At 33.6% G+C, this 26,118-nt stretch overlaps 1 protein-coding gene across 3 annotated transcripts in view; it reads right to left on the bottom strand.

Annotated features, from left to right (window-relative positions):
• The window catches only part of VPS50 (VPS50 subunit of EARP/GARPII complex), a 138,471-nt gene that overhangs the window by 69,544 nt on the left and 42,809 nt on the right, over positions 1 to 26,118 (bottom strand). For all 3 annotated transcript variants that reach the window (XM_055307447.1, XM_055307448.1, XM_055307446.1), the window contains 4 exons: positions 25,643 to 25,741; positions 23,887 to 24,027; positions 8,335 to 8,467; positions 4,893 to 4,981 (listed from right to left, as the gene is read on the bottom strand). In XM_055307447.1, the coding sequence (XP_055163422.1) occupies positions 4,893 to 4,981; positions 8,335 to 8,467; positions 23,887 to 24,027; positions 25,643 to 25,741 (462 nt within the window). The remainder of the gene's footprint in view (positions 1 to 4,892; positions 4,982 to 8,334; positions 8,468 to 23,886; positions 24,028 to 25,642; positions 25,742 to 26,118) is intronic.

Raw genomic sequence — 26,118 nt, 5'->3', positions numbered from 1 at the left:
ATTAGAGGAACTGTAAAAAATGCCATAGAGGGAACAATGATCCATAGTCAGAAAAGTTACTACAGCTTTAACAGGAAAGCCTGCTGCTCAGGACTGCCATAGGTACAGTTTGCAAAAAGTGCAGCTATTGATTAATGCAATGTAGTGTCCATTAGATGTACATTTCTGAGCCCTTATACTGTTGTAGCTTTTTCTTTTTCTTTTCCTTTTTGTTACATCAAATATATAGCCCTGTAAATTGTGGTAGCAGTACCAGGAAAAAAAATAAAGGAATTTTTAATTAAAAAAAAAGAAAAAGAAATTTACCATAAGTCACAAAGAATAAAGGTTATAGTTTGACCTCATAAAAATGGTGATCATCTGCACACTGAAGATATAATAAATGAAAATATATGATTGCATACAAAAGATTACTCATTATCACATAGATCATTTAGAATTTATAAACAAAAAATGAGCAAATAATTCACCAATCAATAATTAATGGATTTTTAAATGTTTAGCTTCTCTAACAAAGAAATATGAATTAAAACGCTAATAAAAAAGTAGTAATAAAAAAGTAAAACACTAATAAAAATATAAACAGATTTAATTGCCCAATTAAAAGATAAAGTCTCTGTCTCAAAATAACATTTCTTTTACATTTATAGAGGATACAACTAAAACATGATCCAAAAGCATTTAAAATAAAGGGACAGTCAAAGAAAAAAAGGAACAAAATAAACACAGCAATGGTAATAATAAAGCAAACTAGAATTCACAGCAAAATGCCTCAGGACAAAAGAACTATATGTTTTTTTTTTTAATTAATGAAGGGAATTACATACAAAGAAGGTAGGTAAAGTGGTTATTAGCATAGCAGCATCAATCAACATAGCATCTAAGTATAAAAAGCAAAAGCCAATGTTAGAAATAAAACAAAAACCTGACAAAATTACAATCTTTCTGGAAGATTAAAACTCCTCCCTCAGAATTACACAGGCCAAGGAAACAAAGAAAAAATAAAGATACAGATTAGAATAATACAATTAATGATAAGCTTGCTTTAATATATACTTAGAAATTAACTCCCACCACAAAGAAGAAATACATGGTTATTTTCCAAATGCTCAAGCAAAAAATTTTAAAGTGGGTGGCATTCTAGGATGTAGAGAAAATCTCAAGTTCACCAAAAAAAAAAAAAAAAAAAAGAATATTGCAACCCCAATTCTCTATAGTAAAAAGAAATAAGATGCATAAGAATAATATGACTAATTTCTTACATATCAAATGCTTAAAGATGAAAATGAAAATCTTGGAAGATCGAGACTTTCCATCTAGTTAGATCTGTAAGCTCCATAAGGTCAAGTACCATGCGTTCACCACAGTGTCTACCAAATGGTACAACTGATACAACTATCCTTCTTACAGATTTTCTATTGGAGTCAAAAATGCATGGAAAATAAAATTTTCATATAAAAAAATCAGTCATTCTGATTTTGAGTTTAGTTTTTATGTCAAAAGGTTAAATATCTTCTAATGCTTTTCAATCATTTTTCATTATCTCTATAATAAATTTATGATAAACGTATATAAATTGTCACATGCTCACTTGTGCTTTAGAATTCAAGATTTCAGATGTTAAATATGCATTATGGCATACTATAGCGTATACGTTTAACACCCTTTGGGGTCTAAGGCAGTATCTCAAAACAAAACACATTAATACTCTTGCGACATATAAATGTTCACTTCATTGAGATAAATAAATACTACAAAAAAGCTTTATGACAATACTCTTCCGGTTCTACTGCTGAAAGAATCCAAATCTGGTCAGGCTTTGCCTGCTGAATGTGTTATGAAAGAAACATTTGTTTTTCAGAGCTTTTACTTTTTGCATTTGAATTGAGCCTTGTAATTTCAATGAACAAATACTCAAAGAGTTCCTAAAGTATGCAAAATACTGTTTTATAACTAGTTGAGAATGGGGGTGGGGGCTCAAAGAGACTTGGGAGTGGTAGAGATAAGATATTCTAAAGCTTGAAACCTACAACACAATAATCTATACTCAAAAGCATGATCACTTCCAAATGGCCAAATGCTTAAATGAGAACAGCTCTAAACTAAACCTCATATTAACACATCAAGGAATATCAAGTTGCCAGACTGAATGAAAACTAGCTATATAAAATGCAAGGACAATATTTCAAAGGAACTGAATAACCAGAAATTCTATCATAGATACTACAATTTCAACTAAGTAAAATTAGTGTCTATTAGTAGGAGACTAAATCAGGAGATTAAATAAGAAACAACTCATATCTGACCTTAGACATATACTCAATTAATATGAGATTTCCCTTTCCAGTATACATAATATTCAGAAAAAAGTCAGCCCAAACCTACGATTAATGGTAAATTAAAAAGTAGTTTAATATATAATAAAGGCCATATATGAAAAACCCACAGCTAACATCATACTCAATGGTAAAAAACTGAGAACTTTTCCTTTAAGATCAAGAAAAAGACAAATATGCCTACTCTTGCTACTTTTATTCAACACAGTACTAGATGTCCTAGCCATAACAATCAGACAAGAAGAAGAAATAAGAAGCATTGATATTTGTAAGAAAGAATTTAAACTGTCACTGGATATTATACATAGATTTTACACAAAGACTAGACCAAAAAACTACTATAAGTAATAAATGAATTCAGTATAGTTGTAAGATACAAACTTATTACCTAGAAATTGGTAGTGTTCCTATAAACTAATAACAAAGTAGCAGAAAGAGAAATTAAGAAAATAATTCCACTTAACTATTGTGCCAAAAAGAATAAAATACCTAGGAATAAACTTAACCAAAAAGGTGAAAGACCTTTTTTCTGAAAACTATTAAACAATGATGAAAGAAACTGAAGACAAGACAAATGGAAGGATATTCCATGCTCATCAACTAGAAGAACTAATATTGTTAAAGTGTCCTTACTATCCAAAGCAACCTACATATCAAAACACCAACAGAATATTTCACAGAACTAGAATAAGTAAATCAAAATTTGTAAGGAAACACAAAAAAGACTCGGAATAGCCAAAACATTATTGAGAAAAAACAACAAAGCTGGAGGTATCACAATTTCAGATTTCAAGATATGCTACACAGCTACAGTAATCAAAACAGTATGGTACTGGCACAAAAATAGACACATATATCCTGGAACAGAATAGCGAGCCCAGAAATAAATCTACATTTGTATGATAAATGATCATTTAATTGATCTACAATAAAGGAGGCAAGGATATAAATGGGGAAAAGATAATCTCTTCAATAAATGATGCTAGGAAAACTGGACAGCTACATGCAAAAGAATGAAAGTGGACCACTTTCCTTTTTTTTTTTTTTTAAAGATTTACTTATTTATTTTACAGAGACAGAGAGAGAGCAGAGGGAGGAGCAGAGAGAGGGTGAGAGAGAATCCCCAAGCAGACTCCCTGCTGAGTGCAGAGCCTGATGTAGGGCTCAATCTCACAACCCTGAGATCAGGACCTGAGCCAAAATCAAGGGTCAGGTGCTTAACCAACTGAACCACCTAGTCGCTCCATGGACCACTTTCTTATACCACAGAGACAAACAAACTCAAAATAGGGTTGCCTGGGTGGTATACAGATATGTCTCCTCAGGCAAGGAAAACAAAAGCAAAAACTAGGTATTGGGACTACACCAAAATAAAACTTTATCATGGTGAAAAAACCATCAACAAAATGGAAAGGCAACCTACTGAATGGGAGAAGATATTTGCAAATGCATATCACTCCCTTCTGAAAATAAAAAAGGATACATTTTCAGATTTGTTTCACACATTTTTGTTTTCCAAAAAAAAATCATTTTAATTCTCATATATTGTAAGTTTATGTAAAATATTAAGGGGTTAATACCCAAAATATATAATTATTAAAACTCAACACCAAAAATTCCAAATAATCCAATTAAAAATGGGCAGAGGACCTGAGTAGACATTTTTCCAAAGAAGACCTATGGATAGCCAACAGACACATGAAAAGATGCTCAATGTCACTAATAATCAAGGAAATGCAAATCAAAACCACAGTGAGATATCACCTTAGAACTATTAGAATGGCTAAAATCAAAAAGACAAGAAATAACAAGTGTTGGTGTGGATGTGGAAAAAAGGAATTCTTATGCACTACTGGTGGGAATGTAAATCAGTGCAGCCATTGTGGAAAGCAGTATTGAGGTTCCTCAAAAAATTAAAAATAGATTTACCATATGATCCAAAAGAACAGTCCGAAAAGAACAAAAAAGTTATCTTCAAAGAAATTACACTTTTATCTAGGAAGTAATACATTTTAACAAATTAACAAATTTAATTATCTGATAACAACTATGCTATTAAACTGCAAAAAAAAAGTTAAGTAGATACATTCTGCCAATAAACATATAAGATGCCCTCAAGGGACAAAAATCATTGCCTGCGAAAATCTTTTTTCATTCTATACTAGATTCAGCCCAACTATGGGACCTATTTAGTTATCCTTTTCCTAAAATTAATAGAAAACACAAATAAATGAAATAAAAATAAAGAGTATCTCAACAAGAAAGCAGTTTCTTTAGGAAAGCATATATTTGCTAGGACACTAAAAGCAGAAATATAATCAAGGAATACACATATATTTCCAATGGAGATTTTCAAATTAAAAGACTTATAGTCAAATACAATTGTGAACTAAATTATAGAAATTGAATGACAGATTTAGTCCAAAGAAAAACTAACATAGAATTAACTCTATAAGGAATACAAATAACAGAAAATTCAAACACTGAATTTCTAAAACAACTTTGACATGAAACTTACTATTGCATATGTAAAAAAAAGATATAAAAAACCCAAACCTGCCATATTCGTGTAAGTCCATGTTCTAATTTCTTTTTTATGTAGCCACGATCAAAATTAGTTTCTTCAGTACCAATATTACTCCCTTCTGAAAATAAAAGAGGATACACGTTTTCAGATTTGCTTTACATTTTTTTCCAAAAAAGTCATTTTAACTCTCATATATTGTAAGCCTATGTAAAATACAGAAAATATGTTTAATATTTATACAACCAAAACAATGTCTAAAACAGGTGTTAGGATTAGGGTGATCCCAGAGACAGGGTCCTCAATGATTTATATACTGCCTACTGCCAGGGCATTACAGAACTCATTAACCTAATTATCAGTTAACATCTATGTTGACAAGGGTACAGACTGCAGAACTGCTCGCACAGTAAGGTAATGATGCATATGATTTACATTTTTCATGATCCAGAATAATCTTATCCATTCCAGAAAAATAATCTAACAATGCCCCACTTTAACAGGTAGACCTGTTTCAAAACAAATTTCCTCATAAAAGCAACTGAAATACAATTTTTTTTAATATTTTTATTTTTATTTTTTTATTTATGATAGTCACGCACAGAGAGAGAGAGAGAGAGAGAGAGAGGCACAGACACAGGCAGAGGGAGAAGCAGGCTTCATGCACCGGGAGCCTGACGTGGGATTCGATCCCGGGTCTCCAGGACCGCGCCCCGGGCCAAAGGCAGGCGCTAAACCGCTGTGCCACCCAGGGATCCCCTGAAATACAATTATATACATTTATATTAAAAAGATTATGCCTTTTTGAAGACATGTGAACTGTATGGAATGAACTGTGTGGAACAACTGAGGATATAATTTCATCTCAGGCTAGCATAATGACCACTGGTAACCAGCAAAAGGCCCTTGCATTGGCCAGGCCCCATATTCATGCCTAATGTACATCTGACCACTCTCCAACAGCTTAAGCCTTATTAACTGTATGGTTTGGCTATTAGGGACCCAGCAGCTCAGGACAGTTCACCTGGACAACAGTTTTAGAGTTTTACTTTAGAATGGTAAAATGTTAGGATACCAGTAGTATCACTATGGAGCTACAGCAGATGACCTCTTAAGACCCTATCAGCTTTATGAAGTTCTGTGGAGAAAAATTTTCAAAGTACCGACCCCTATAATTGTATTTCTTAATGTGAATATGAAAGGAATAATTTCAGGTGAACAAATGACTTTTTAGAGTTCTATATATTGTCACCTGTTAAGCTAATCAGAGTCCTGACCTTCTTAAGATATACAGAATCAGGTCAAGGAATTGTAGTGAAGAGGATTAAGTATATAAGGCTCAAATAGTGTTTTAAGTATGATTCTACACCCCAATGAAAATGCATACATATATACAACAATACACGCAAACTATGAGCCTGAAGCAAAAAAGCAAACTTCACTATGATGAGTATGTGTTGTCCCCTAAACTCTCATCCTGTATCTGAAGTGTGTATTAATTTCGTTCCAAATTTTGTCTCTGGTTTCTCCTTAAATAATGCATTAGAAAAGAGGTGCTGAAATGTCCTAAGAGTTTCTGCACCTAGAAAAAAATAAAAGTTGCTAAAAAAGGATAAACTTGTGAAGATCTGGAGTCCCAGCAAGCAATTCCCTAAGTCACCTGAGATTTAAAAAAAAAAAAGAAAAAAGGGCTTATGGACATTTCATCATCAACCATCATTATTAATATCATCTCTTGACCTTTTTCCTTTGATATTAACAATCTACAGTGTAAGGACTTTACATTTTCCCTAAACTTTACAGCAAACCTACAGGTAGATGTGTTCCTGAGGTTTGTTTTGGTTTTTTTACCTACCATTTTAAGAAAGAAACTGAGGTCTCATTTCTCATCTTTGGAAAATAGCAGTAAAATCCGAAGCCAGGTATCACTGACTGTAAAGCCCGGGCTCATAGAGGTAGTACAGGGATGACAGCATAGGAGTTGGGTTAAAAACAGTCTGACCTAGAAACCTGACTCAATGCCCACCTCTTCTCTTGCTTTCTCCTCTTTCCCTTCCTTTATCATCCCCCACACCAGCAATATTTATAAAAGGATGAAAATCCTTCTATAAAATTTTCCTGTTATTTTTTGCTATCTGTATTTATAAGCTTCTTAAGAATCAAGACAAATATTAAACTTATGTCTTCTGTACTACCAGAATCCTACAATACCATTTGTATTCTTCCATCCACCCAAACATAGAAACCAAGACCTCAGAAATTAGAAGTTACTAAAATAATTTGATTAGCTACATTAAATTGTATGCAATATAGAAAACTTGTGCAGTATAATTTATTTTGCCCATATTAAACAGAACATGGATAAAAACATTTATTACTTTTAAAACTATTTTGAAAAAAAATAAAAAGAAAAAAAATAAAACTATTTTGAATACTTAATCTAAGTGGTTCAAGGATAACCACTTAAGATATATAGTTATACAAATGAAGTAATTTAAATATATTGTCTAGTTAATATAATTTCTCAAATATTTGTTCTTTATATGTAGCTGACAATACCATAGTCATTTAAAGTAGTGTTTTCCATTCAAAGATTAATATTTTACAACCTTGCTTTTTATGAAATTTAAGTCCTGCTGTATTTTTTAAAGATTTTATTTATTTATTTGAGAAAGAGAGGAAGAGAACATGGTGGTGGGGGGAAAGGTGAAAAGAGAAGGAGGCTCCCCACTAAGTAGGGAGTCCGACATGGGGCTCAAACCCAGGACTCTGGGATGGTGACCTAAGCCAAAGGCTCACCCAACTGTGCCACCCAGGCACCCCAGAAAAATATAATTACTAATTCTTAGAATCTAGCTTTATTAGTACAACTTGAAAATTAGCAAATAGATTTAATATTAAACATTAGCGTTAATTTTACAGCAAATTGGACAGACCAATGCCTTACCAAGTTTACAATTAATTTTTTAAAAGCTCTTTGTTAATAATTTAGTCCTAAAGCTATCATTACATATTCCTGAAAACTGGTAATATCTGTACTTAAGAAGTCCTTTGGCCCAGTTAATCCCCAAAGGTAATGGAGCTTTTATAGAAGCTGAATGACTTTCTTCGGTGAGCATTTCACCTATGGTCACCTAAGTCCCTGAAATCCTAAAAGCATGGCTATCCCTTTTCTTTCTCCTTAGCCCAGCAATATGGCATATTTATAGTTGTCTTTTTTTTTTAATTTTTATTTATTTATGATAGTCACACACACACACAGAGAGAGAGAGAGAGACAGAGAGAGAGAGAGAGAGAGAGAGAGATAGAGGCAGAGACACAGGCAGAGGGAGAAGCAGGCTCCATGCACCAGGAGCCCGACGTGGGACTCCATCCCGGGTCTCCAGGATCGCGCCCTGGGCCAAAGGCAGGCGCTAAACCGCTGCGCCACCCAGGGATCCCCTATAGTTATCTTTAAATAAAATAATACCCTACCAGAAGCAGAAGTAGTATCCTCATTGTCATGCTTTTCATGCCATTCCATAGTCCTGTAATAGCTGAGCATAACTTCCCACAATGCTTTGCATAGGTCAGCAAGACATGGAATATAGCTGTCTGGTGTAACATGCTAAAGAAAATTTAAAAAGTCAACTTTAAAAATTATCACAACTTGCAAAAGGGAAATCAATCAATCATGTCATTTGTGTAAATTAAGTACCTTTGACAATCTCTAAATTCTAGAAATCACAAGGATATTAGATATTCCATATCTATTAATAACATTTAAAATAATATTTTATGTAACATGGCAATGTGGTCTCAAATCTCACTAATGAAAATAAGTAGAATTCCCCCCCCCCATCCTTTGTATAAACTACCAGCTTGTCATTCTGCCCTTTTTTTTTTTGCAGGTAGAGTGATGCCTCCAATCTATTTTGCTGGCTTTCTGGTTTTTTGGATATTATAATGGAGCATTTGTCTCATCATTTAAGATTTCATAGCTTTTTTTTCCTTTTTTTAAATCAATCTACCACAACCAATCATGCTGATAAAGCACTGAAAGGCTAGTAAGACTGGTATATTAAGCCCTCCAAAGTAAACAGCTAGTAGAAATAAACTACATAGTAAATATAGCTATGGTGTGTTTGACGTTTAATATAGCACAGTTTGTTAGTGGTCCTCTCTCTTTCAAAATGTTTTTTCTCTCCGTAATGATCTTTCCCTCCTCTAAGCTCCTTTTTATTAAAACATTCATCAAGCAACTAATAAAAATACTTACTTGTATGGCTCAGTTCACTTCTGTGCAAGCATGTCAAATCTCTGAAACTCAACTAGGAATTTGTAAAATAAAGGAGTTGTTAAACTCCAGAGTCAGACTGTACAAGTTGGGCTTATGCCAAGAATGGCAGGATGGTTCAATCTTATGAAATTTATTAATATAATTCACCATATTAACAGTCTAACAAGAAAAACCAAATGATTATCCTAATAGATGCTGGAATAAACCTTTTGACAAAATTCAACAGCTGTTCCTAATAATAACTCCTAAAAAATAAAAATGGATATTTCCTTAAGATAAGGAAACTATGGCATAAGCACTGTGGTCAGGAACAAGATAAGGATGCCCACTATCCCCACCCCTATTTAACAATGTTCTGGAAGTATCTGTCAATGTGATTAGACTAGAGAAAAGAGTAAGAAGCAAATAAACAGGAAAACAAGAAATCAAACTATTTCTATCTGAAAATGACATGTTAATATATTTAGAATATAATTCGTAGAGAACCAGTAATAAAACTAATCAAAAAATAAAATAATTCAGCTAGGTAGCAGGTTATAAAATTAATACAAAAAAATTACATGTATATATACAAATAATAACCCACTCCTCATACCATACATAAGAATAAGCTCCAAGTTGTTAAGAAATTAAAATGTAAAAACTAAAACTCACCTAGCACTAGAAGAAAACTTAAGTCTTCTATCAGCTTGATACAGGGAAAGCTGTTTTAATTAGGACTCAAATATCAGAGATAATAAAATTTAAGATGTGATACATTTTAGTACATAAAATTTTTAAAAAGAATTTACATGGCAAAACAAAACACCATAAACAAAATCAAAAGACAAATGACAAACTTAAAAAGATATTCACAACATATATCATGACAAAGAATTAATATGCTGCATTTATAAAGAACTCTTAAAAGTTTTGGTGAAAAAGACCAAACATCCTATAGAAGAATGGGAAGAAGTCACAAGCAAACTGCACAAGTAGAGATACAAAAATGGCCATTGAACATATGAAAACATGTCCAACTTCACTCTTTAATAGGCAAATGTATATTAAAATTAAAATAAGACACAAATTCTCATTCATCAGATTGGTGAGAGTTTTAAAGCTGACCATATCAAAGATTCTCTCCTTGACCAAACTCTAGCCAAGATCCTCTAAGCAGTCTTTCCAACTAGCCCTCATTCTTGGCCTATAAAGACTTGCATAAAATACTAACATCGGGGCACCTGGGTGGCTCAGTGGTTGAGCATCTGCCTTTGGCTCAGGTCGGGATCCTGGGATCGAGTCCCGCATCGGGCTCCCCACAGGGAGCCTGGTTCTCCCTCTGCCCCTCTCCATCTCTCATGAATAAATAAATAATTAAAACAACAACAACAACAAACAAAAAACCACTAACATAGCTTCTAATAGCTCAAGGCTGGATCCCTAGGATGACCCTAGTTCCTGTTAAAGTACCTGCCTGAGAAAACTCAAGTCTGCCAAAAGAATTTACTGTCGTTTCAGCTAAGCCCTGAAGATAGGTCCCCTGTCTCCCAGCCTCTGAGGGAGAGAGGGGGCCTAACTTCAAGAAGCCACAGTTAGCAAACCCAGATGAGCTTCACAGGAACTAACCTCCACTTCCTGTTTTCTGTAAATTTTCATTCTCTGACTCTGAGGCCCATCTCATCCCCCTCCCTTTAAAATACCCTTGTCACCTCTGTACAAATGGAAGGTGAGCCTGTTTCACACCGGATTCTTTTCCCTGTTTCAACAGTAAACAATGCTTAAAATCTGTCCATACAACTTTAATTAGCATTTGGCTTTATCTTTGACACTCTATATATTCTATTGTCAAGGCTGTGAAAAAGCACCCAATGTCATTCATTGCTGGTGGGAATGATAAATGATCTAACCCTATGGAGGGGAATTTGGCACTGTTTAACAAAATCACATATGTACAATTCCCCTTGACCCAGCAATCCCACTTCTAGGAATTTGTCCTGAAGATACACCTCAAACAATGCAAAAATACATATACACAGGGTTATTCATTGTGAAGGATTATTTATAACTGCAAAATACTGCAATCTATCTAAATGTCCAAACAGGAGACTGGTTGAATAAACTACTGTTCATACACACAAAAGAGCACTATGCAACTATGAAAAATAATAAGCTGATACATGTATATTTAAATTTTTTAATTAAAACAATTTCTCCTGGAAACCATCTGTTTGTTCTCTATACTTAACAACCTGTTTTTTAGTTTGTCTCTTTTCTTTCCTTTGCTCATTCTTTTTTGTTTCCTAAATTCCACATAAATTTCTTCTCTGATATATTTCCCTTGGCATTATCTTCTCTAGCACCATCCAAGAGGGGAAGTGGGTGAGAGGATGGGTGAAATAGGTGAAGGGAACTAAAAGCACACTTATCTTGGGGCACCTGCGTGGCTGAGCTGGTTAAGCACCTGACTCTTGGTTTTGGCTCAGGTCATGAGATCGAGCCCTGCATCAGGCTCTGCGATGGGTGTAGAACCTGCTTAAGATTCTCTCCTCCTCTCTCCTTCTGACCTCCCCTCTTCCCATGTATGCTCTCTCTCTCCCTCAAAAAAAAAAAAAAAAAAAAAAAAGAAAGAAAAAAGAGTACACTTATCTTGATGAGCATTAAGTAATATATTGAATTGTTGAATCAACATACACCTGAAACTAACATCACACTGTATGTTAACTCTATTGGAATTAAACTTTTTAAAAAAAATTTCCCCTTTATACATACATATATGAGAAAGGGAAAAATTTTAACTTCTCTGTGTAAGTTATATATACGATATATATAAAATATATTTAAAATTATACACATAAGAAATAGGAAAAATTTAATGCACATATCTGATATAACAAAAATAAACATAGGGAAGATAAACAGGGAAAACACTGTAGTTAGTTACCTTTACAAGGTGGGGTCAGGGATGAAATAATGAAAGAAACATAGGAGGAAGTGACATTTCTCTAAATACACCACATTTGCTATAGGTACATATTCACAGAAGAATTAGAATGACCATCCAGATTTACACATAGCTTGCAGAGATTAATATAAAATACTTTTGCTTACTTATGCCATAATTTGAAGTGATTTTTTTATGTCTACTTTCCATGTTTACTTTTGTAATTACCACCTACCTATACAATGAACCAGTCTTGATTTTTTTCCCCCTTGGTTTATTTTTATACCATCATTACGTATCTCTTAAAGCACACATGTAATAAAAAACTTGTTACTGATGCACAAGGTCAAGAAAAAGCTAAAGCAGAGGGGAAAAAAAATCACAAAAAAGTTCTGGGCTGCAACTCAGCAATCATTCACCTGAATAAAGGTATTCTTTTACAAGTCAATTTTTTTCATCTTCATAAACTCAACTTTACATAAATTTATATTTATATTATGCAAATAAATTTAATATAATTATATCCCAACATTCTTTTGGATAGATAAAAGGAAGACAGTGTTAGTCTTATTTCTTCCCAAAGAAAAATTATGACTATACAAATAATTGTTATAGTTCACCAATTAATTTTTATTATACTTGTCACAGTTTAACAAACCAGAAAATTGAATCTTAGAACTACTGCTACCTTCTATTTTCAACCCAGTCACTGTCTAGCTACATTATTTGCCTAGTTATTTGAGGAAAAGGAGGTTTTTTACTATGTTACCTCTTGATGATTTGTTGAAATTTAATGAGTTTGGAAGAGATACAAAGACATGTATATGTAAATTCCTTTCCAAAAAAGTCAAAATTATTGAAGTTACAGAAAGCTTTTTCTCACCAAATAGTTCCAAGTGTAAAAATTCACAAATCTAGCTAAACCACTGCACATGCCTAAAAAGTCTTCCAAAAGAATCCAAATTTTATTATCTTTACAAATATGTTCATATGTACAAACCTAAGACTATGACATACTGAGCACCAAATAGTAAGATGACTCTTGCCTAAATTTATACTCTAAAATATAAATAAACGTAGAGATTCATTGTACTAAATACATATACAGTATATAGTTTAAGGAAAGAGGGCAAGGTAGAATAGATAAAAAAATATCATTTTTGATACATTTAAGCCTGGATATGTTAATTTCTGCATTTGAAGACAATGCTGGCAATAAGTTAAAAGTGTCATTTCATTTTAAAACTAGACTCCAAAACCGCTTTCCAGTATACCATATAACCAACTGGAATCAACTCTAATTGCAACAAATGATTGTTATGCTTTTTAACACCTTATTACTAAAATCATTTCAACTAGTGTTCTCTCATTAAATTATGAAAATCACTTCTAAATTTCAAGTAGAGAATCTTATCACACAGACACAGGTGAATCACAACTATAACAAAAGAAATTTAAGGAAAACAGCAAATAAACAAATAACTGCATAAATAATCAAAAAATAAAAGGCAGGCCAAGAAGAGAATTTTGAGTGTCCTAATTAACAGCCCATCAAACTTCTACTCAGACATTTATTCTTCTTCACACCAGCAGGGCATAATAGAAAAAAGACTAGAGAAGAGCTGTCTGGTTCAGCCAGTACTAGTTCCACAACTAGTGGTCATATGTCCTCAAACAACAAACCACTCAGGACTGAAGTTTCACCTTTCATAAAACAGTGTTAGAGATTACTGGCTCTGCCTACCTTGCCACTAGTTTAATCCATCCACCAATCACTAAATACTAACATTTCATCACAGTTCAAGTCTCAATTAAGGGAGGATTCATTTAGAATAAGACCAGGAATACTGAAGGCAGAGGAGTGCCATATTGCAATTCCAGTTCCATGTTTGTATTACCTATCAGTAGTAGCAATGAAAGTCTTCAACTGGTCAATTTAGAAAATAGTCACAAAGAGACATCCCATTACTAAAATAACATGTCCTTAAATTGTTTTAAAAATTAAGAATATATTGAGAATATATAGGAAGTAGAAATTTGATTATCAAAAAAAAAAAAAGAAATTTGATTATCAAATATTACGCTGTTCTAGAGCTATTCTCCACTGCCATTCTTTGCTGAAAGCTAGTAGTATCAATTTATTCAGCAAAAGTTGTGAAGTGAGGGGAAAAGAAAAAAAAAGTACAGTGCTTTAGAAATATCTCAAAAAATATGCAAAAAAGAAAGAATATTTTAAGTAATCTAATTTTTTTAAATCCATAACCTCTATACAGATAACATATACATCTAGTAACCCTGAGGACTGTAAAAGGTAACAAATATCCTAAGGAGCAGGATTTGGAGGATATTCACAAATCTGGATGTTATAATGTAAAAAGTTTAAGACTGCATTTCCATTATGCTTCACTATTCAAACATCAAAATAGGCTTCTTAATCAAATCCTAACACTTTCAAAAAATCCACAGATATGATAACCTATTTCATCACTGTCGGCTAAAAGTAACATTTTGCACCTTCTATTTCTGCTATTTAACCATCTCAACCTACCTACCTGGTCAAAATTTAAATCATAAAATCAGCTTAGTAAAACCAGCAACATCTTAGCCTTAATTATAAACAATAAGTAAGAATATAGAGGCTATTTTCAAAAAATGTGAAATGAATACAAGCAGCCTTTCCCAATTTGAAGCACACAATGAAAAAAAAAATGCCACCTTTTAAAAGTGGATTAAGTGCAAAGCTAAGTGGTTCATATAAAAAAGGAGGCTGCTACATTTAGTTTTTTAATTCTTACTAATTTCCTTTTACCCTGATCAGAAATCTCTATTACCAAATACCTAAAAAAAATTTCAGGAAGATGATTTTTATGTTAAAACGTCAAAATAAAAATTCTTAGGGAGTATCCTTAAGGTATTTTTTGTTCTTGCTTCACTTAGATTTAACACTCTAATCACATCCTTACAAACATAAAGGGAACAGATGTCTTGGCATCCACACAGAGATCCAAAACTCCCAGGGCTGCCATCCCCCATCCCCAACTTCATATACACACTGATAGATGGATTTCAAAAAACAACAAAGAGTTAGCAGTCACTTCAGATGAATGCTGTTAACACTGTGAGTGATGTAGAAGCTGGTGGGGAGGACCACGGCTTGTCTGGGAGGCTTCAGGAAGTATGCTGCAGATCCAAACAGCACTAGGCCCAGGAGCTAGAAACATCTCTGGGGAGGCTGAACTCTGGACCTAAGAAAGTGGCTGAGCCAAGCAATTACAAGATCTCTCCAACCTCTAATTACGTCTATTAAAGGCCAAGCTGTATAAAATTGAACATCGTCAGTACTTTCTAGCCATTGGAAGCCAGAGACGTGCACAGTATAGTGGAGCAGATAGCACACGTTTGGGCTTAGGGCCCAACTTTGTGACTTACTTGGTCATGATGCTGTAATATCACTTCATTCATCTAGACACCCCTAGGGATGAAACAAATAACCTACATTCTCTCTGAAGCTTTAAACACTATGACTCTCCAAAGACAACAATTATACCTATGCTATAGCACAACTTTCCTTGTACCAAACTGGATTCATTCATGATATAAAAACACAAATATATCATGGTGAGAAAATAGTCACTCCCATCTCCCAGGCATTTTATCATTAATACTAAAATTGTATATACCCATTAAATCATATTTTCTGTATGATATATATGATGCTAACTTGGAACCAACTAACTAGCATCTTTTAAATTGTAAAACAGAAGGGTTGCCTTTAAATGATTCTCAGGTTTTTCGAATTGCTGTTAAATATGGCCTGAATCAAATTAGACATCTTAATACAAATAAAACAAGCAAAGCAGGTATAATTAGAATACATAATTTATTTTTCAAAATTACAGGTGATAAAATGCTGTGAACCTCTAAGCTGAGATTAGCACCCAAAAAAAGGGACAGTATTTAAATGTAAGAACACTATCAAATTAAAAATAGGGTTTCTTGACAGATCTCAAGAATGGCTTTCTATCAGTAAATTATTTTTTTGTTTCTGCTGGCAGTGCATGCCATGCCCTAAAAACAGGTTGGTTCTTTAACATCTATTCCCAACCCTCCCCCAACAACACACACACACACAATTCATCCAGGAGTCTACATTACACTGACAGATTCTTCGACTTGGACAGCCCAGAGGCCTTGCCACACAAGTGACCAGAAAACCCTTCCATTTCCAGCCAAAGAGGGAAGACTGGCTACCCAGATAACTACAGCCCAAAACGTGCACTCCAGAGGCACTCACAGTCCCAGATAACACTGTAAACAACTAAATCTTCAATATTGAAAATCCAGTTAAGCTGGACAACCTATGGTTGCTTTTGCCTGCTCTATGCTCTACTTTTCTCATGCCATTGCTCAGGATAGTACCTTACTATCCCCTGGACCCAGCCACATACATTGTGCCTATTGAAATCTAAGACCTAGCTCAAAACTTGCAACCTCCTAACAATAAGATAGTTTTGCCTTCCTTAGATCCCTTAAAGAAAGGTGTTGAGCCCAATGACACTTTATGCTGTTTGAACTTTTCTTATCCTACCTCTGACCAAAATTAATGCTGACACCTTACTGGGTTATATATTCTGTAAAACCGTATCTATAGTTGTTGAACTGAACTGATTACTTGATTAACAAAGCTGAGTAATGATAAGGGAACTGGTTTATACTTAGCAAGTCAGAGTATTAAGAAAATGGAGCGTTGTGTCTTATGCCTGCATCCATGAAAGGGTAACAGGCTAGCTTGTCAGTTTGTAAGTAGGATGAAATTTCAGAACCTTCATGATTCTTGACAATTCAGAGAATAAATAGCATGGAACATTTTTCCTTACCTGTCTTCTGATCATTAAGTTTGAGTTTTTAAAAATTAGTAAAGCTTAGTTTTTATTTTATCTTAAATATATAGAAATCAATATATATTCATATGTAAGAAAATATAGGAGTCGTGATGGTACAAATATGTGATAATAAATCTGACAGCCTTATTCTTTGGAGTATTTTTTTTAATTTTTTTTAATTTTTATTTATTTATGATAGGGAGAGAGAGAGAGAGAGAGGCAGAGACACAGGCAGAGGGAGAAGCAGGCTCCATGCACCGGGAGCCTGATGTGGGATTCGATCCCGGGTCTCCAGGATCGCGCCCTGGGCCAAAGGCAGGCGCCAAACCGCTGTGCCACCCAGAGATCCCTCTTTGGAGTATTTTATAACAGACCTGCGGAAGCCACTCAAGGAAATGTATAATATTACTCTTCTAACTGAAAAGACTTCTCTCTTTGACCAAATGTTCAAATATGTAGTTTCCAATGAGAGAAATATCTACTCACCTATCCAACAAATCAACCAAATTAACCCCAACAATCAATTAAATATCCCAGTTTAATTTCCTCCACATCCTAAATATGCCTGTGTGATAAACAACATAAATTATTCTTGATATGCTACCTTCTGGTATCTGACAATTAAGCTAATAAATACAAAATAATCAGCATTCATGAGTACAGGGAAAGGGATAAAAGCAGACATCACCGATGGGGAGTATAAATTGAAACACTTTCTAGAGGGCAACTTTGGAAAAAATGAACCAAAAACCTTATAAATGCAAAGCCTTTGACAATGCAATTTCCTTTCTTCTCACTTACCCTCAATAATTAAAGATGTGTGCAAAGATTTAGCTTTAAGAATATTTACTACAGTGCTGTTCATAATGACAAAAGCTAGAAATAAAACAAATATCTAAAATAGAAAATTGGTTAATTAATCCAGAAGATCTTACACTGAAATATTGTCAAGCTATTAAAAGTTATGTGGGTAGCATATTTACTTATATGAAAAATTATTTATAACATAGAAAGTGGGGGAAAATGTTATAAAACTGTACAGCATAATCCTGCCTTTAGAAGTTATTCACTTACATACACATTAAAAGAACCAGTTTTGCATGCATAAATACTAATTTTTATTTTCTTCTTTTTGCTTATGTATATTTTTCTACTATTAATGTTTTACTTCTATGATTTCAAATATGTATATTTTTAAAAGTAAACATCATGTTAATTAATGATTGCTTAATTTGAGCAACTACTTATATAATCTACATTCTAACTCTATAAAGACTCTAAGTAATGTAATAACATATATATACCAGACTATTTTAAGTCAGAAAACAGCAAAAGAATAATGAGACAATTACAGAGTTACAGAGAAGCAAAAACATGCTTAGCTGATGAGAAAAAATATACTCTTCATAACAGAAAATGTTCTGAGAATTTGGGAATAGAAACATGTTTTTTGCTAAAAAGAGGAATTTGTCTTTAGGTTTCTATATGAACATCAAAATAAACGGTATGTTCAAAGATCTTACTAAAGATATTTATTAACCGTCAAAGAAACTGACACTGAATTATAATTCAATATCAAGAGATATATTTTATAATAAAATTTTTAAAGCCTAGAAGAATGAAACATTAAACCAGCCTTCAGTTTGTCTTTCTATGATGTATGCACATAAACCATTTGCAAAAGTACATGGCAGAAGAGCACCTGGGTGGCTCAGTTGGTTAAGCATCTTTATTTCAGCTCAGGTCATGATCTCAGCATTATGAGATGGAGCCAAGTGTTAGGCTCCATGCTCAGCTCAGTCTGCTTGAGAGTCTCTCTCTCTCTGCCCCTCCTACCCCACTCTCTCTCTCTCTCAAATAAATAAATAGAAACTTTAGAAAAAGTACACAGTACATAGAAGGTACACAATGTTGGTTCTCTTTCCCTCATACTTAACTTAAATTTGAAATGTGTCAACACTATACCAATTAGTCTGAGACAAAGAGGACAATCCAATTTACTCAAGAAACATTTACTAAATACCTCCAGTGTGCCAGACTCTGAGAAAACACATACTGAAGGGCACCTCGGTGGCTCAGTGGTTAGCATCTGCCTTTGGCTCAAGTGGTGATCCCAAGATCCTGGGATCAAATCCCACATCAGGCTCCCCCTAGGGAGTCTGCTTCTCCCTCTGCCTATGTCTCTGCCTCTCTCTTTGTGTGTCTCTCATGAATAAATGAATCTTTAAAAAAAAAACACACACATACTGAAATTATTTCATAAAGTTTTTTTTTAAAAAAAAACAAAACTCAATTTTTCACCAAAGTATTACTACATTATCAAGTTCATTTCAAAAACAGAACTCAAAACTCATTATGCTCATTTGGAAATGAAAAATTTTAAATGGTTGGGAAAATTTCAACCAGCTTTAGCCAGCTCTATTATCATAAATTTAATCAATAACATCCTAATTAACATCTTAGTATAAGCTTCCCAGGGAAATCCAACAGCCTGCCAAAGAAGGTTGTAAAAAATTTTTTTTAAATTGATGCATAGTTCATAAACTTTCAAAAAATCTACAAAAAGTTTCTCTACAACATCACTAAATAAAGAGCATCCACTTGATGTCTGTAAATCTCTCCACAGACTGGTATAAACATTAAAGGTACATCTATGCAAATACTATCACAAACAAGGCTTAATTTTTTTCAGTAAATAAACCTTTACATCGGCCCTTTCCAGAAATGAATGAGGTTTGATTCTCATTTGAAAATTTTGCTAATTATCAGAATTTGAGCTTCAAAATAATGTACACATTTTTAAAAGAGCCTAAATTACTGATCCAACAGCTGTAAGCCAATACATTCAAGAAAAACAGGAAAACCAGACTAAAAGATAAACTATAAAAAGAAAAATTGTGTTTCTAATTAAATCATTCAGAAAACATTGTTTGGTAAAGAAAGAAAAGTAAGTACATTCAATAACAAAATAATTTCAATAAGCTCAAAGCCAACTAAGCTTTTAAACTCAGAGCAATGGCTGACAGGATACAAATGGCAGAAATGTCATAACAGGATAGGATGCTGATGGTCTTAAGAACTCTGATGTTCTCCGTTTACCAGAGTAAATAGAAACAGAATCCTAATTTTGTCCCAGATTTCTTTGTAAAGGGATATCAAAAAATTTTAGTTCAATTTCATCCTAGCCCATTTAGTAATAGAGAGATATGAGTGGTTTTTAAAAATACTATGAACAGGGACAAGCAGATGATTAGATCTCTTCATTTCCAATCTCTTTCCATTTAAAGGAAACACAATTGTTCCCTGTTTACAGGAACTCCATTCCTTTCAACTCTGATCAGTATATTATTTCATGTACTTCAGTTTTTAAAAATATTTTATTTATTTATTTGAGAGAGAAAGAAGAGCGCTTGAGAGCACATGCAGGGGAGCAGTGACAGAGAGAGAAGCAGACTCCCTGCTGAGCTGGGAGTCCAACTCAGGGCTTGATCTCAGGACCCCGGGATCATGACCTGAGCCAAAGGCAGATGCTTAACCAACTGAGTCACCCAGGTACCGCTTATGTATTTCATTTTTTAATGTTATATTTAAACTCTGTGATTAAGGACTTCCTTCAAAATACTACTATTCTACAAAGAAAACTAACTGCTCAAATGCCTGAACTCTTTTTTCTCATTTCTAAGATCTACCAGTCAACACCTTATACACATCTCCGGAGGACTCTGTTGCTTCTTTCTTACCTGACTTTCCATTGTCACATATACTCTTCCACTAGCACCACCTCAGTAAGTATTATCAGTTACTTTTAATCAGGGCTAAAATGATTCCCAATTGCTATGTATTGAAAAACCAAGAACCTTACATTCTAATTAAAGACTCCTTCACAAATCATCTCCCTTGCCTGAACTGTGCCATTCCAGATCCTTTATATGTGATCTCAACAGGAAAACATATTTAAATTTCCTTTATTAGTTTATTAAATTTCTAAGGGTTGCTTCCATTTTTCCTCTCCTGAGATAGTCACCTCCATTTATAGAACTCAGTTACTAAAAGGCCACATCTTTTCATCAATCTAACAGATAGATAGATAGATAGATAGATAGATTTAGATAGATAAATAGATAAGATGAGAAATAATTATTCCTAATTTTCCCTGGCTTAAACATGTCAAATTTGGGGCACCTGAGTGGCTCAGTGGTTGAGCGCCTGCGTTTGGCTCAGGTTGTGATCCTAATGTCCAGCGATAGAGTCCTACATCAGGTTCCTGCATGGAGCCTGCTTCTCCCTCTGCCTATGTCTCTGCCTCTGTGTGTCTCTCATGAATAAATAAATAGAATCATGATAGATAGATAGATAGATAGATAGATAGATAGATAGATAGATAGATAGATCAAACAGAATTCAGTATTACAAAACAAATGAAAACTTGTTAGGTTTCAGAGTTATCCACATCCCTGTCTGCTTGTAGCAACACTGATGTAAATACTTCTAAGAGGCTCAGGGTAATTTCTGAACTTCTTTAATTTTTTATTGAGTATCATTCCAAAGAAAATGGGCCACCTTAAAATGTATCACATTCTTCACTTCATTATTGTACTCCTCTGAGTCTGTTCTTTCAACATAGTCTACCATACCTAATTCTGTTATATCCTTTCCTCAAATGAAATTCCTTCATGAAGCCATCAATATTGGCTACTATTCTTACCACTTCAAAACTCCTTCAACACATATCTTAGCACAGCTTGAATGTAAACCAGAAGTGTACAACTATATTGGATGAATAATAACATATGTGCCAGCTGTTCGGGGGGGCAAGGGTGTTCTATGACTAAGCTCTAATATACCAATAAATCACTTGTTTCCTTAATTTAATTATATATACCTCACCACTATCACACATAGATGGATAATATTATAAAGAATTACCAGATGTTTCTTGGAGTCCTTTTAACAAACATTAACTCAAAATAAAATTAAGAAAGATAAGCCCCTTGTTATCTGATAATTTAAATATACACAGCTACTTCAAAAGTCAACTTTGAGAAAAAATGAAAAATTTTTAAAAAAGCTATGATGAACACTTTAAGCACAAATTTTTGTTCATAAACATTTATAAGTTAAGTACAACTTTTAGTTTTGTGCTAAGTAAATGTATAGAGGATTTTCTCAAGAAGCAGAAGCACAAATATGTCTATGATTTTTAAAAATATATAAAAGTTTAATGGTAACCAAGTACACGATGCATATACACAAACACACACAAGATTTAACCAAAGATGACTGCAAGACACAAGCCTAATTAGTTTAAAATGTTTGTTTTAATTATTGAAAGTTATTTTCTGCTGTAACAGAGAAATCACTACCTTGTAATAAACTGTTTTACCATTTAAATCATCTCTTCAGCACAACACTAAAAGAATCAAAAAATGAAATTGATTGCTTGTATATTTAATTTAAATATGCTATCAACCTAAAAAATATGAATAAGAAGATAAACAACACATTTCAAAATCACTGAAATTTAACAAATGATGGCTGTACTTAAAACTGGATATTTAAAAATGTAATTATGCAACTATATCACACATTAAGTTAACTATTGTATTTGTGACAGTCCTCAGGATTTATGAAATGATTTTTAAAAATTTTAGCTATATTAACAACCATCCACTGCCATTATTAACTTAATCCTTAATCTATCATATATAATCATATCCTCCTGGAATATTTGCTGTAGCTCCAATAAGATTTCTCCAGTTTCCAATGAACATGTAACTTTTTGATAAATTTACTAAAGAATGAAGATTAGCTTAATTTTATACTAACTCCTGGACATAATTACAGTAGGGAATAGATATCTACCTTCTAGAACTGTTATTTTCCAAGTAGATTTTATAAATAATTCAAGAATCCTCCAGTGAGAGATACAAAACATTCTTGAACTAGAAGTAGAGACCAAGGTCAACAATGATCTCCACGTTGTCAATTCTGTTATATCACCTTATACAGACTCTCAGAAACATCTGACATAGGTTTACAGTCAATTCTTCTGAAAATACTGCCTTCTGTAGGCTGATCCACCACCTCTTAGTTTTTCTCCCACACAGCTAGCTATTCTTTCTCATATCCTTCTAACTGGTCTCTTCTCCCTACCTAATCTCTGAACATCACAAGGCCTAAGGGCCTCGAGGTCCTTTATCTACACTCAATCTTCTTACCAAATATCATGGCATTAAGTACAATTAGATTCCGATGACTCTATAACTTCAGCTCTCATCTCCGTAAGTTCTTTTATCCAACTGCCTCCTGAACAAGTCCCCTTGAATGCTAATAGGTATGAAACAGAATTCATGACTTTTCACTACAAATCAATCTTCCTTGTAAATACAAATGACACCACTCACTGTTCTCCCAGTTGTTCATCATTCCCTTTTCCTCACACCCTCCATCAATCCATCAGCAGGACCAATTCTAAAACAGAGCCCAACTCAGTTCACTTCTCACCTGTGGTTATATTTCCTTTAGACGCCTGTTTCTTTAAGGATGAAAAGAAATTGGTTACAGCACCTATACACACAGAAAGGCTGATTGAAAGTGTATACAGGAAACCAGCTAAGATGATTGCTTAGAAGTACCTTACATACAATCACAGAAGAGAATTAAAAACCTGAGAGAAAAGAGTAAAAGAAGCTATGACAGAGTAAAGAGTCCATTTAGAAGCAACTGCACTCCATAAATCTGTACCATCTCATCTACCTTTACCATTTGTGTGACTGAATCTCCCATTATGAGAAAAAGAACAATATGGGAGAAAAAAATTTTTTGGCAAACATTTCTTATTATTTTAGTAGCATCTTCAAATAGCATGTGCTATGAAAAATGGAATATGAATTTAAAAACTAAAAGAGAGGCAATATGAATAGAATTAAGTTGCTACATACTGTACAGAGATCCTTATACTGCAGCTTTTGGAATTTTGTATCTGTGTTTCCTGAACATAGCTCCACATAACCAAGAACAACTTGAAATACAGTATTATGAATGGCTTGAGTAAAGTGCATGTGAAGTTGATCCATTGCTGTCTGTGGAAAGAAAAAACAGACACAACATAGTTTCATGTTATTAAAATAGATAAATTTCAATGGATTTGAAAAATAAAGGAAAAAATCTTTATCAATTATAGATACAGCACAAAGATCAATACTATTCATTAAATTATAATTGTACTGTTATTTGCAAATAATCCCTTCAAATAACCACATTATATCCCTAAAAATAAATCTGCATGGTAACACTGGTCTGTTGCTTTGTGTTTATGACTGGTACCCATCCTGCCCTTTTCTGGACATGTCATGCATAATCACACCTTTGGAACCCCTCTGCCATCATTCCCTTACATTGTTCAGGATGCTTCTCAATGGTTACCTTCTCAGAGAACCCTTTCGTGACTATCCTATATAAATAAGTACTTTTTATGACTTGATCCACTTACCTGATATATATTTCTTTATAGCACTTATTGCAACCCAACCTCTTGTCCATTTCTTTTTCTTTTTTTTATGATTTTATTTACTTATTCATGAGAGAAACAGAGAGAGGCAGAGACACAGGCAGAGGGAGAAGCAGGCTCCATGTAGGAAGCCCAACGTGGGACTCGATCTCAGGTCTCCAGGATCACACCCTGGGCCAAAGGCGGTGCTAAACCGCTGAGCCACCCCGGCTGCCCCATTTATTTCTTTAACGTTTGCTTCCCTTACTAGAAGGTAAGATAGATGAGGGCCCATATTGAGGTGCCTGGAGCAAGGCACACATTAGGTGATAATAAATATTTAATAAGTATAAGAATTAGTCTAATAAAGGTAATTAGAAGTTACAATCATATTCTCAAGGGTCCTTAAACATGTCCAAAATGACCAAGAGTCTATCTTCTTGTAATTTTTCCAGGCACCACATTTCTTTATTCAGTTTTTAAAAGTAAACGAAGTTTCAATGGTTCGGTAAATTCTTAGATCTCTTTCTAAGGTAGGAGACCATTTAAAGGAAGAAAACTTTTACATCTATCCTGTTTAGCTGTTTTATAGATAAATGTATATCCTGCATATGTAGAAGGTATACTTAACTTTCAAACAATGACACTTGTGGCAAATTTTTCAAGGAAAGGAAGCCCTTGAGCAGTAAGAGTAGGTAAACCTATACAACATGGGAATAGTGAGGACATTTGGAGAATAAGAGAATCCTTTGAAAAATCTGATAAATGAAATGGACCTTTTTTATAAATAAACATACACAATAGACACAAGCTGACCTATCACTTTGAGGAAAACATGCTGGCCTATCTAGGAACCATGAAGCTTCAAATTAAGAAATTCTCACCGAGGACCAAGAGCTGAGGTAAAAACGTACACATCCCCTCCAAAATGAATCCTCATCTAATACACTTAAAAAAAAAAACCTACCTAAAATTGTGAAAATATTAAACCTGACAAACACTTCATAGCTCAAAACAAACTTCTGCAATGTGTCAATCACAGTCCATATACTGAGACTATGTGAATCTATATTAATATGGCATTAAAATGTACTTTGTTAAATGAAACTTTTTAAGGATGCTACATTAGTAATACTCAGATCTGAGCATTCATAAAGATCAACAGATTCCCAATTAAAAAAAAAAACAAACATTCTTTCAAAACTAACCTGTGTTTTTCCAAGAAGTCGATAAGCTTGTTGAACCTTAGTGTAATGGTTAATGTCAAAATTCTTACAGATTTTGGAAAGAGCTACATCCAACTGTTCCTATGGAATTAAGAGAGGAGGCAAGAGGTAGTTAAGGAATTATGTATTCAAGGCAATGAGAAGAAAGTGTTGAGACAAATTTGTCACTTTTAATTAATATCTAAAGACATTTACTCTCACACTAGACTTAACAGTCAAAAACAAATTTAAATAAAAATAGATTATAATTCTCATGTATTATCAACTATAATCAGATTTACTAAGATGTTATTAATATATGAGTATCTAAAGACCCATGCCTGTGTTTCAAGGGACACAGAATAATAGTTACTAATGGAATTTTATTTTTTATTTTTACTTTTTGTTTCCTCAAGCATCTGTTAAAATCTTACAACTATATGAACTGAATTTGTAGGACTACTAAAAAATAATAATAG

Source organism: Nyctereutes procyonoides, unplaced genomic scaffold, assembly GCF_905146905.1.
Source record: "Nyctereutes procyonoides isolate TBG_1078 unplaced genomic scaffold, NYPRO_anot_genome, whole genome shotgun sequence".
Taxonomy (NCBI): Eukaryota; Metazoa; Chordata; class Mammalia; order Carnivora; family Canidae; genus Nyctereutes; species Nyctereutes procyonoides.
This window is presented reverse-complemented; position numbering and strand designations above follow the sequence as displayed.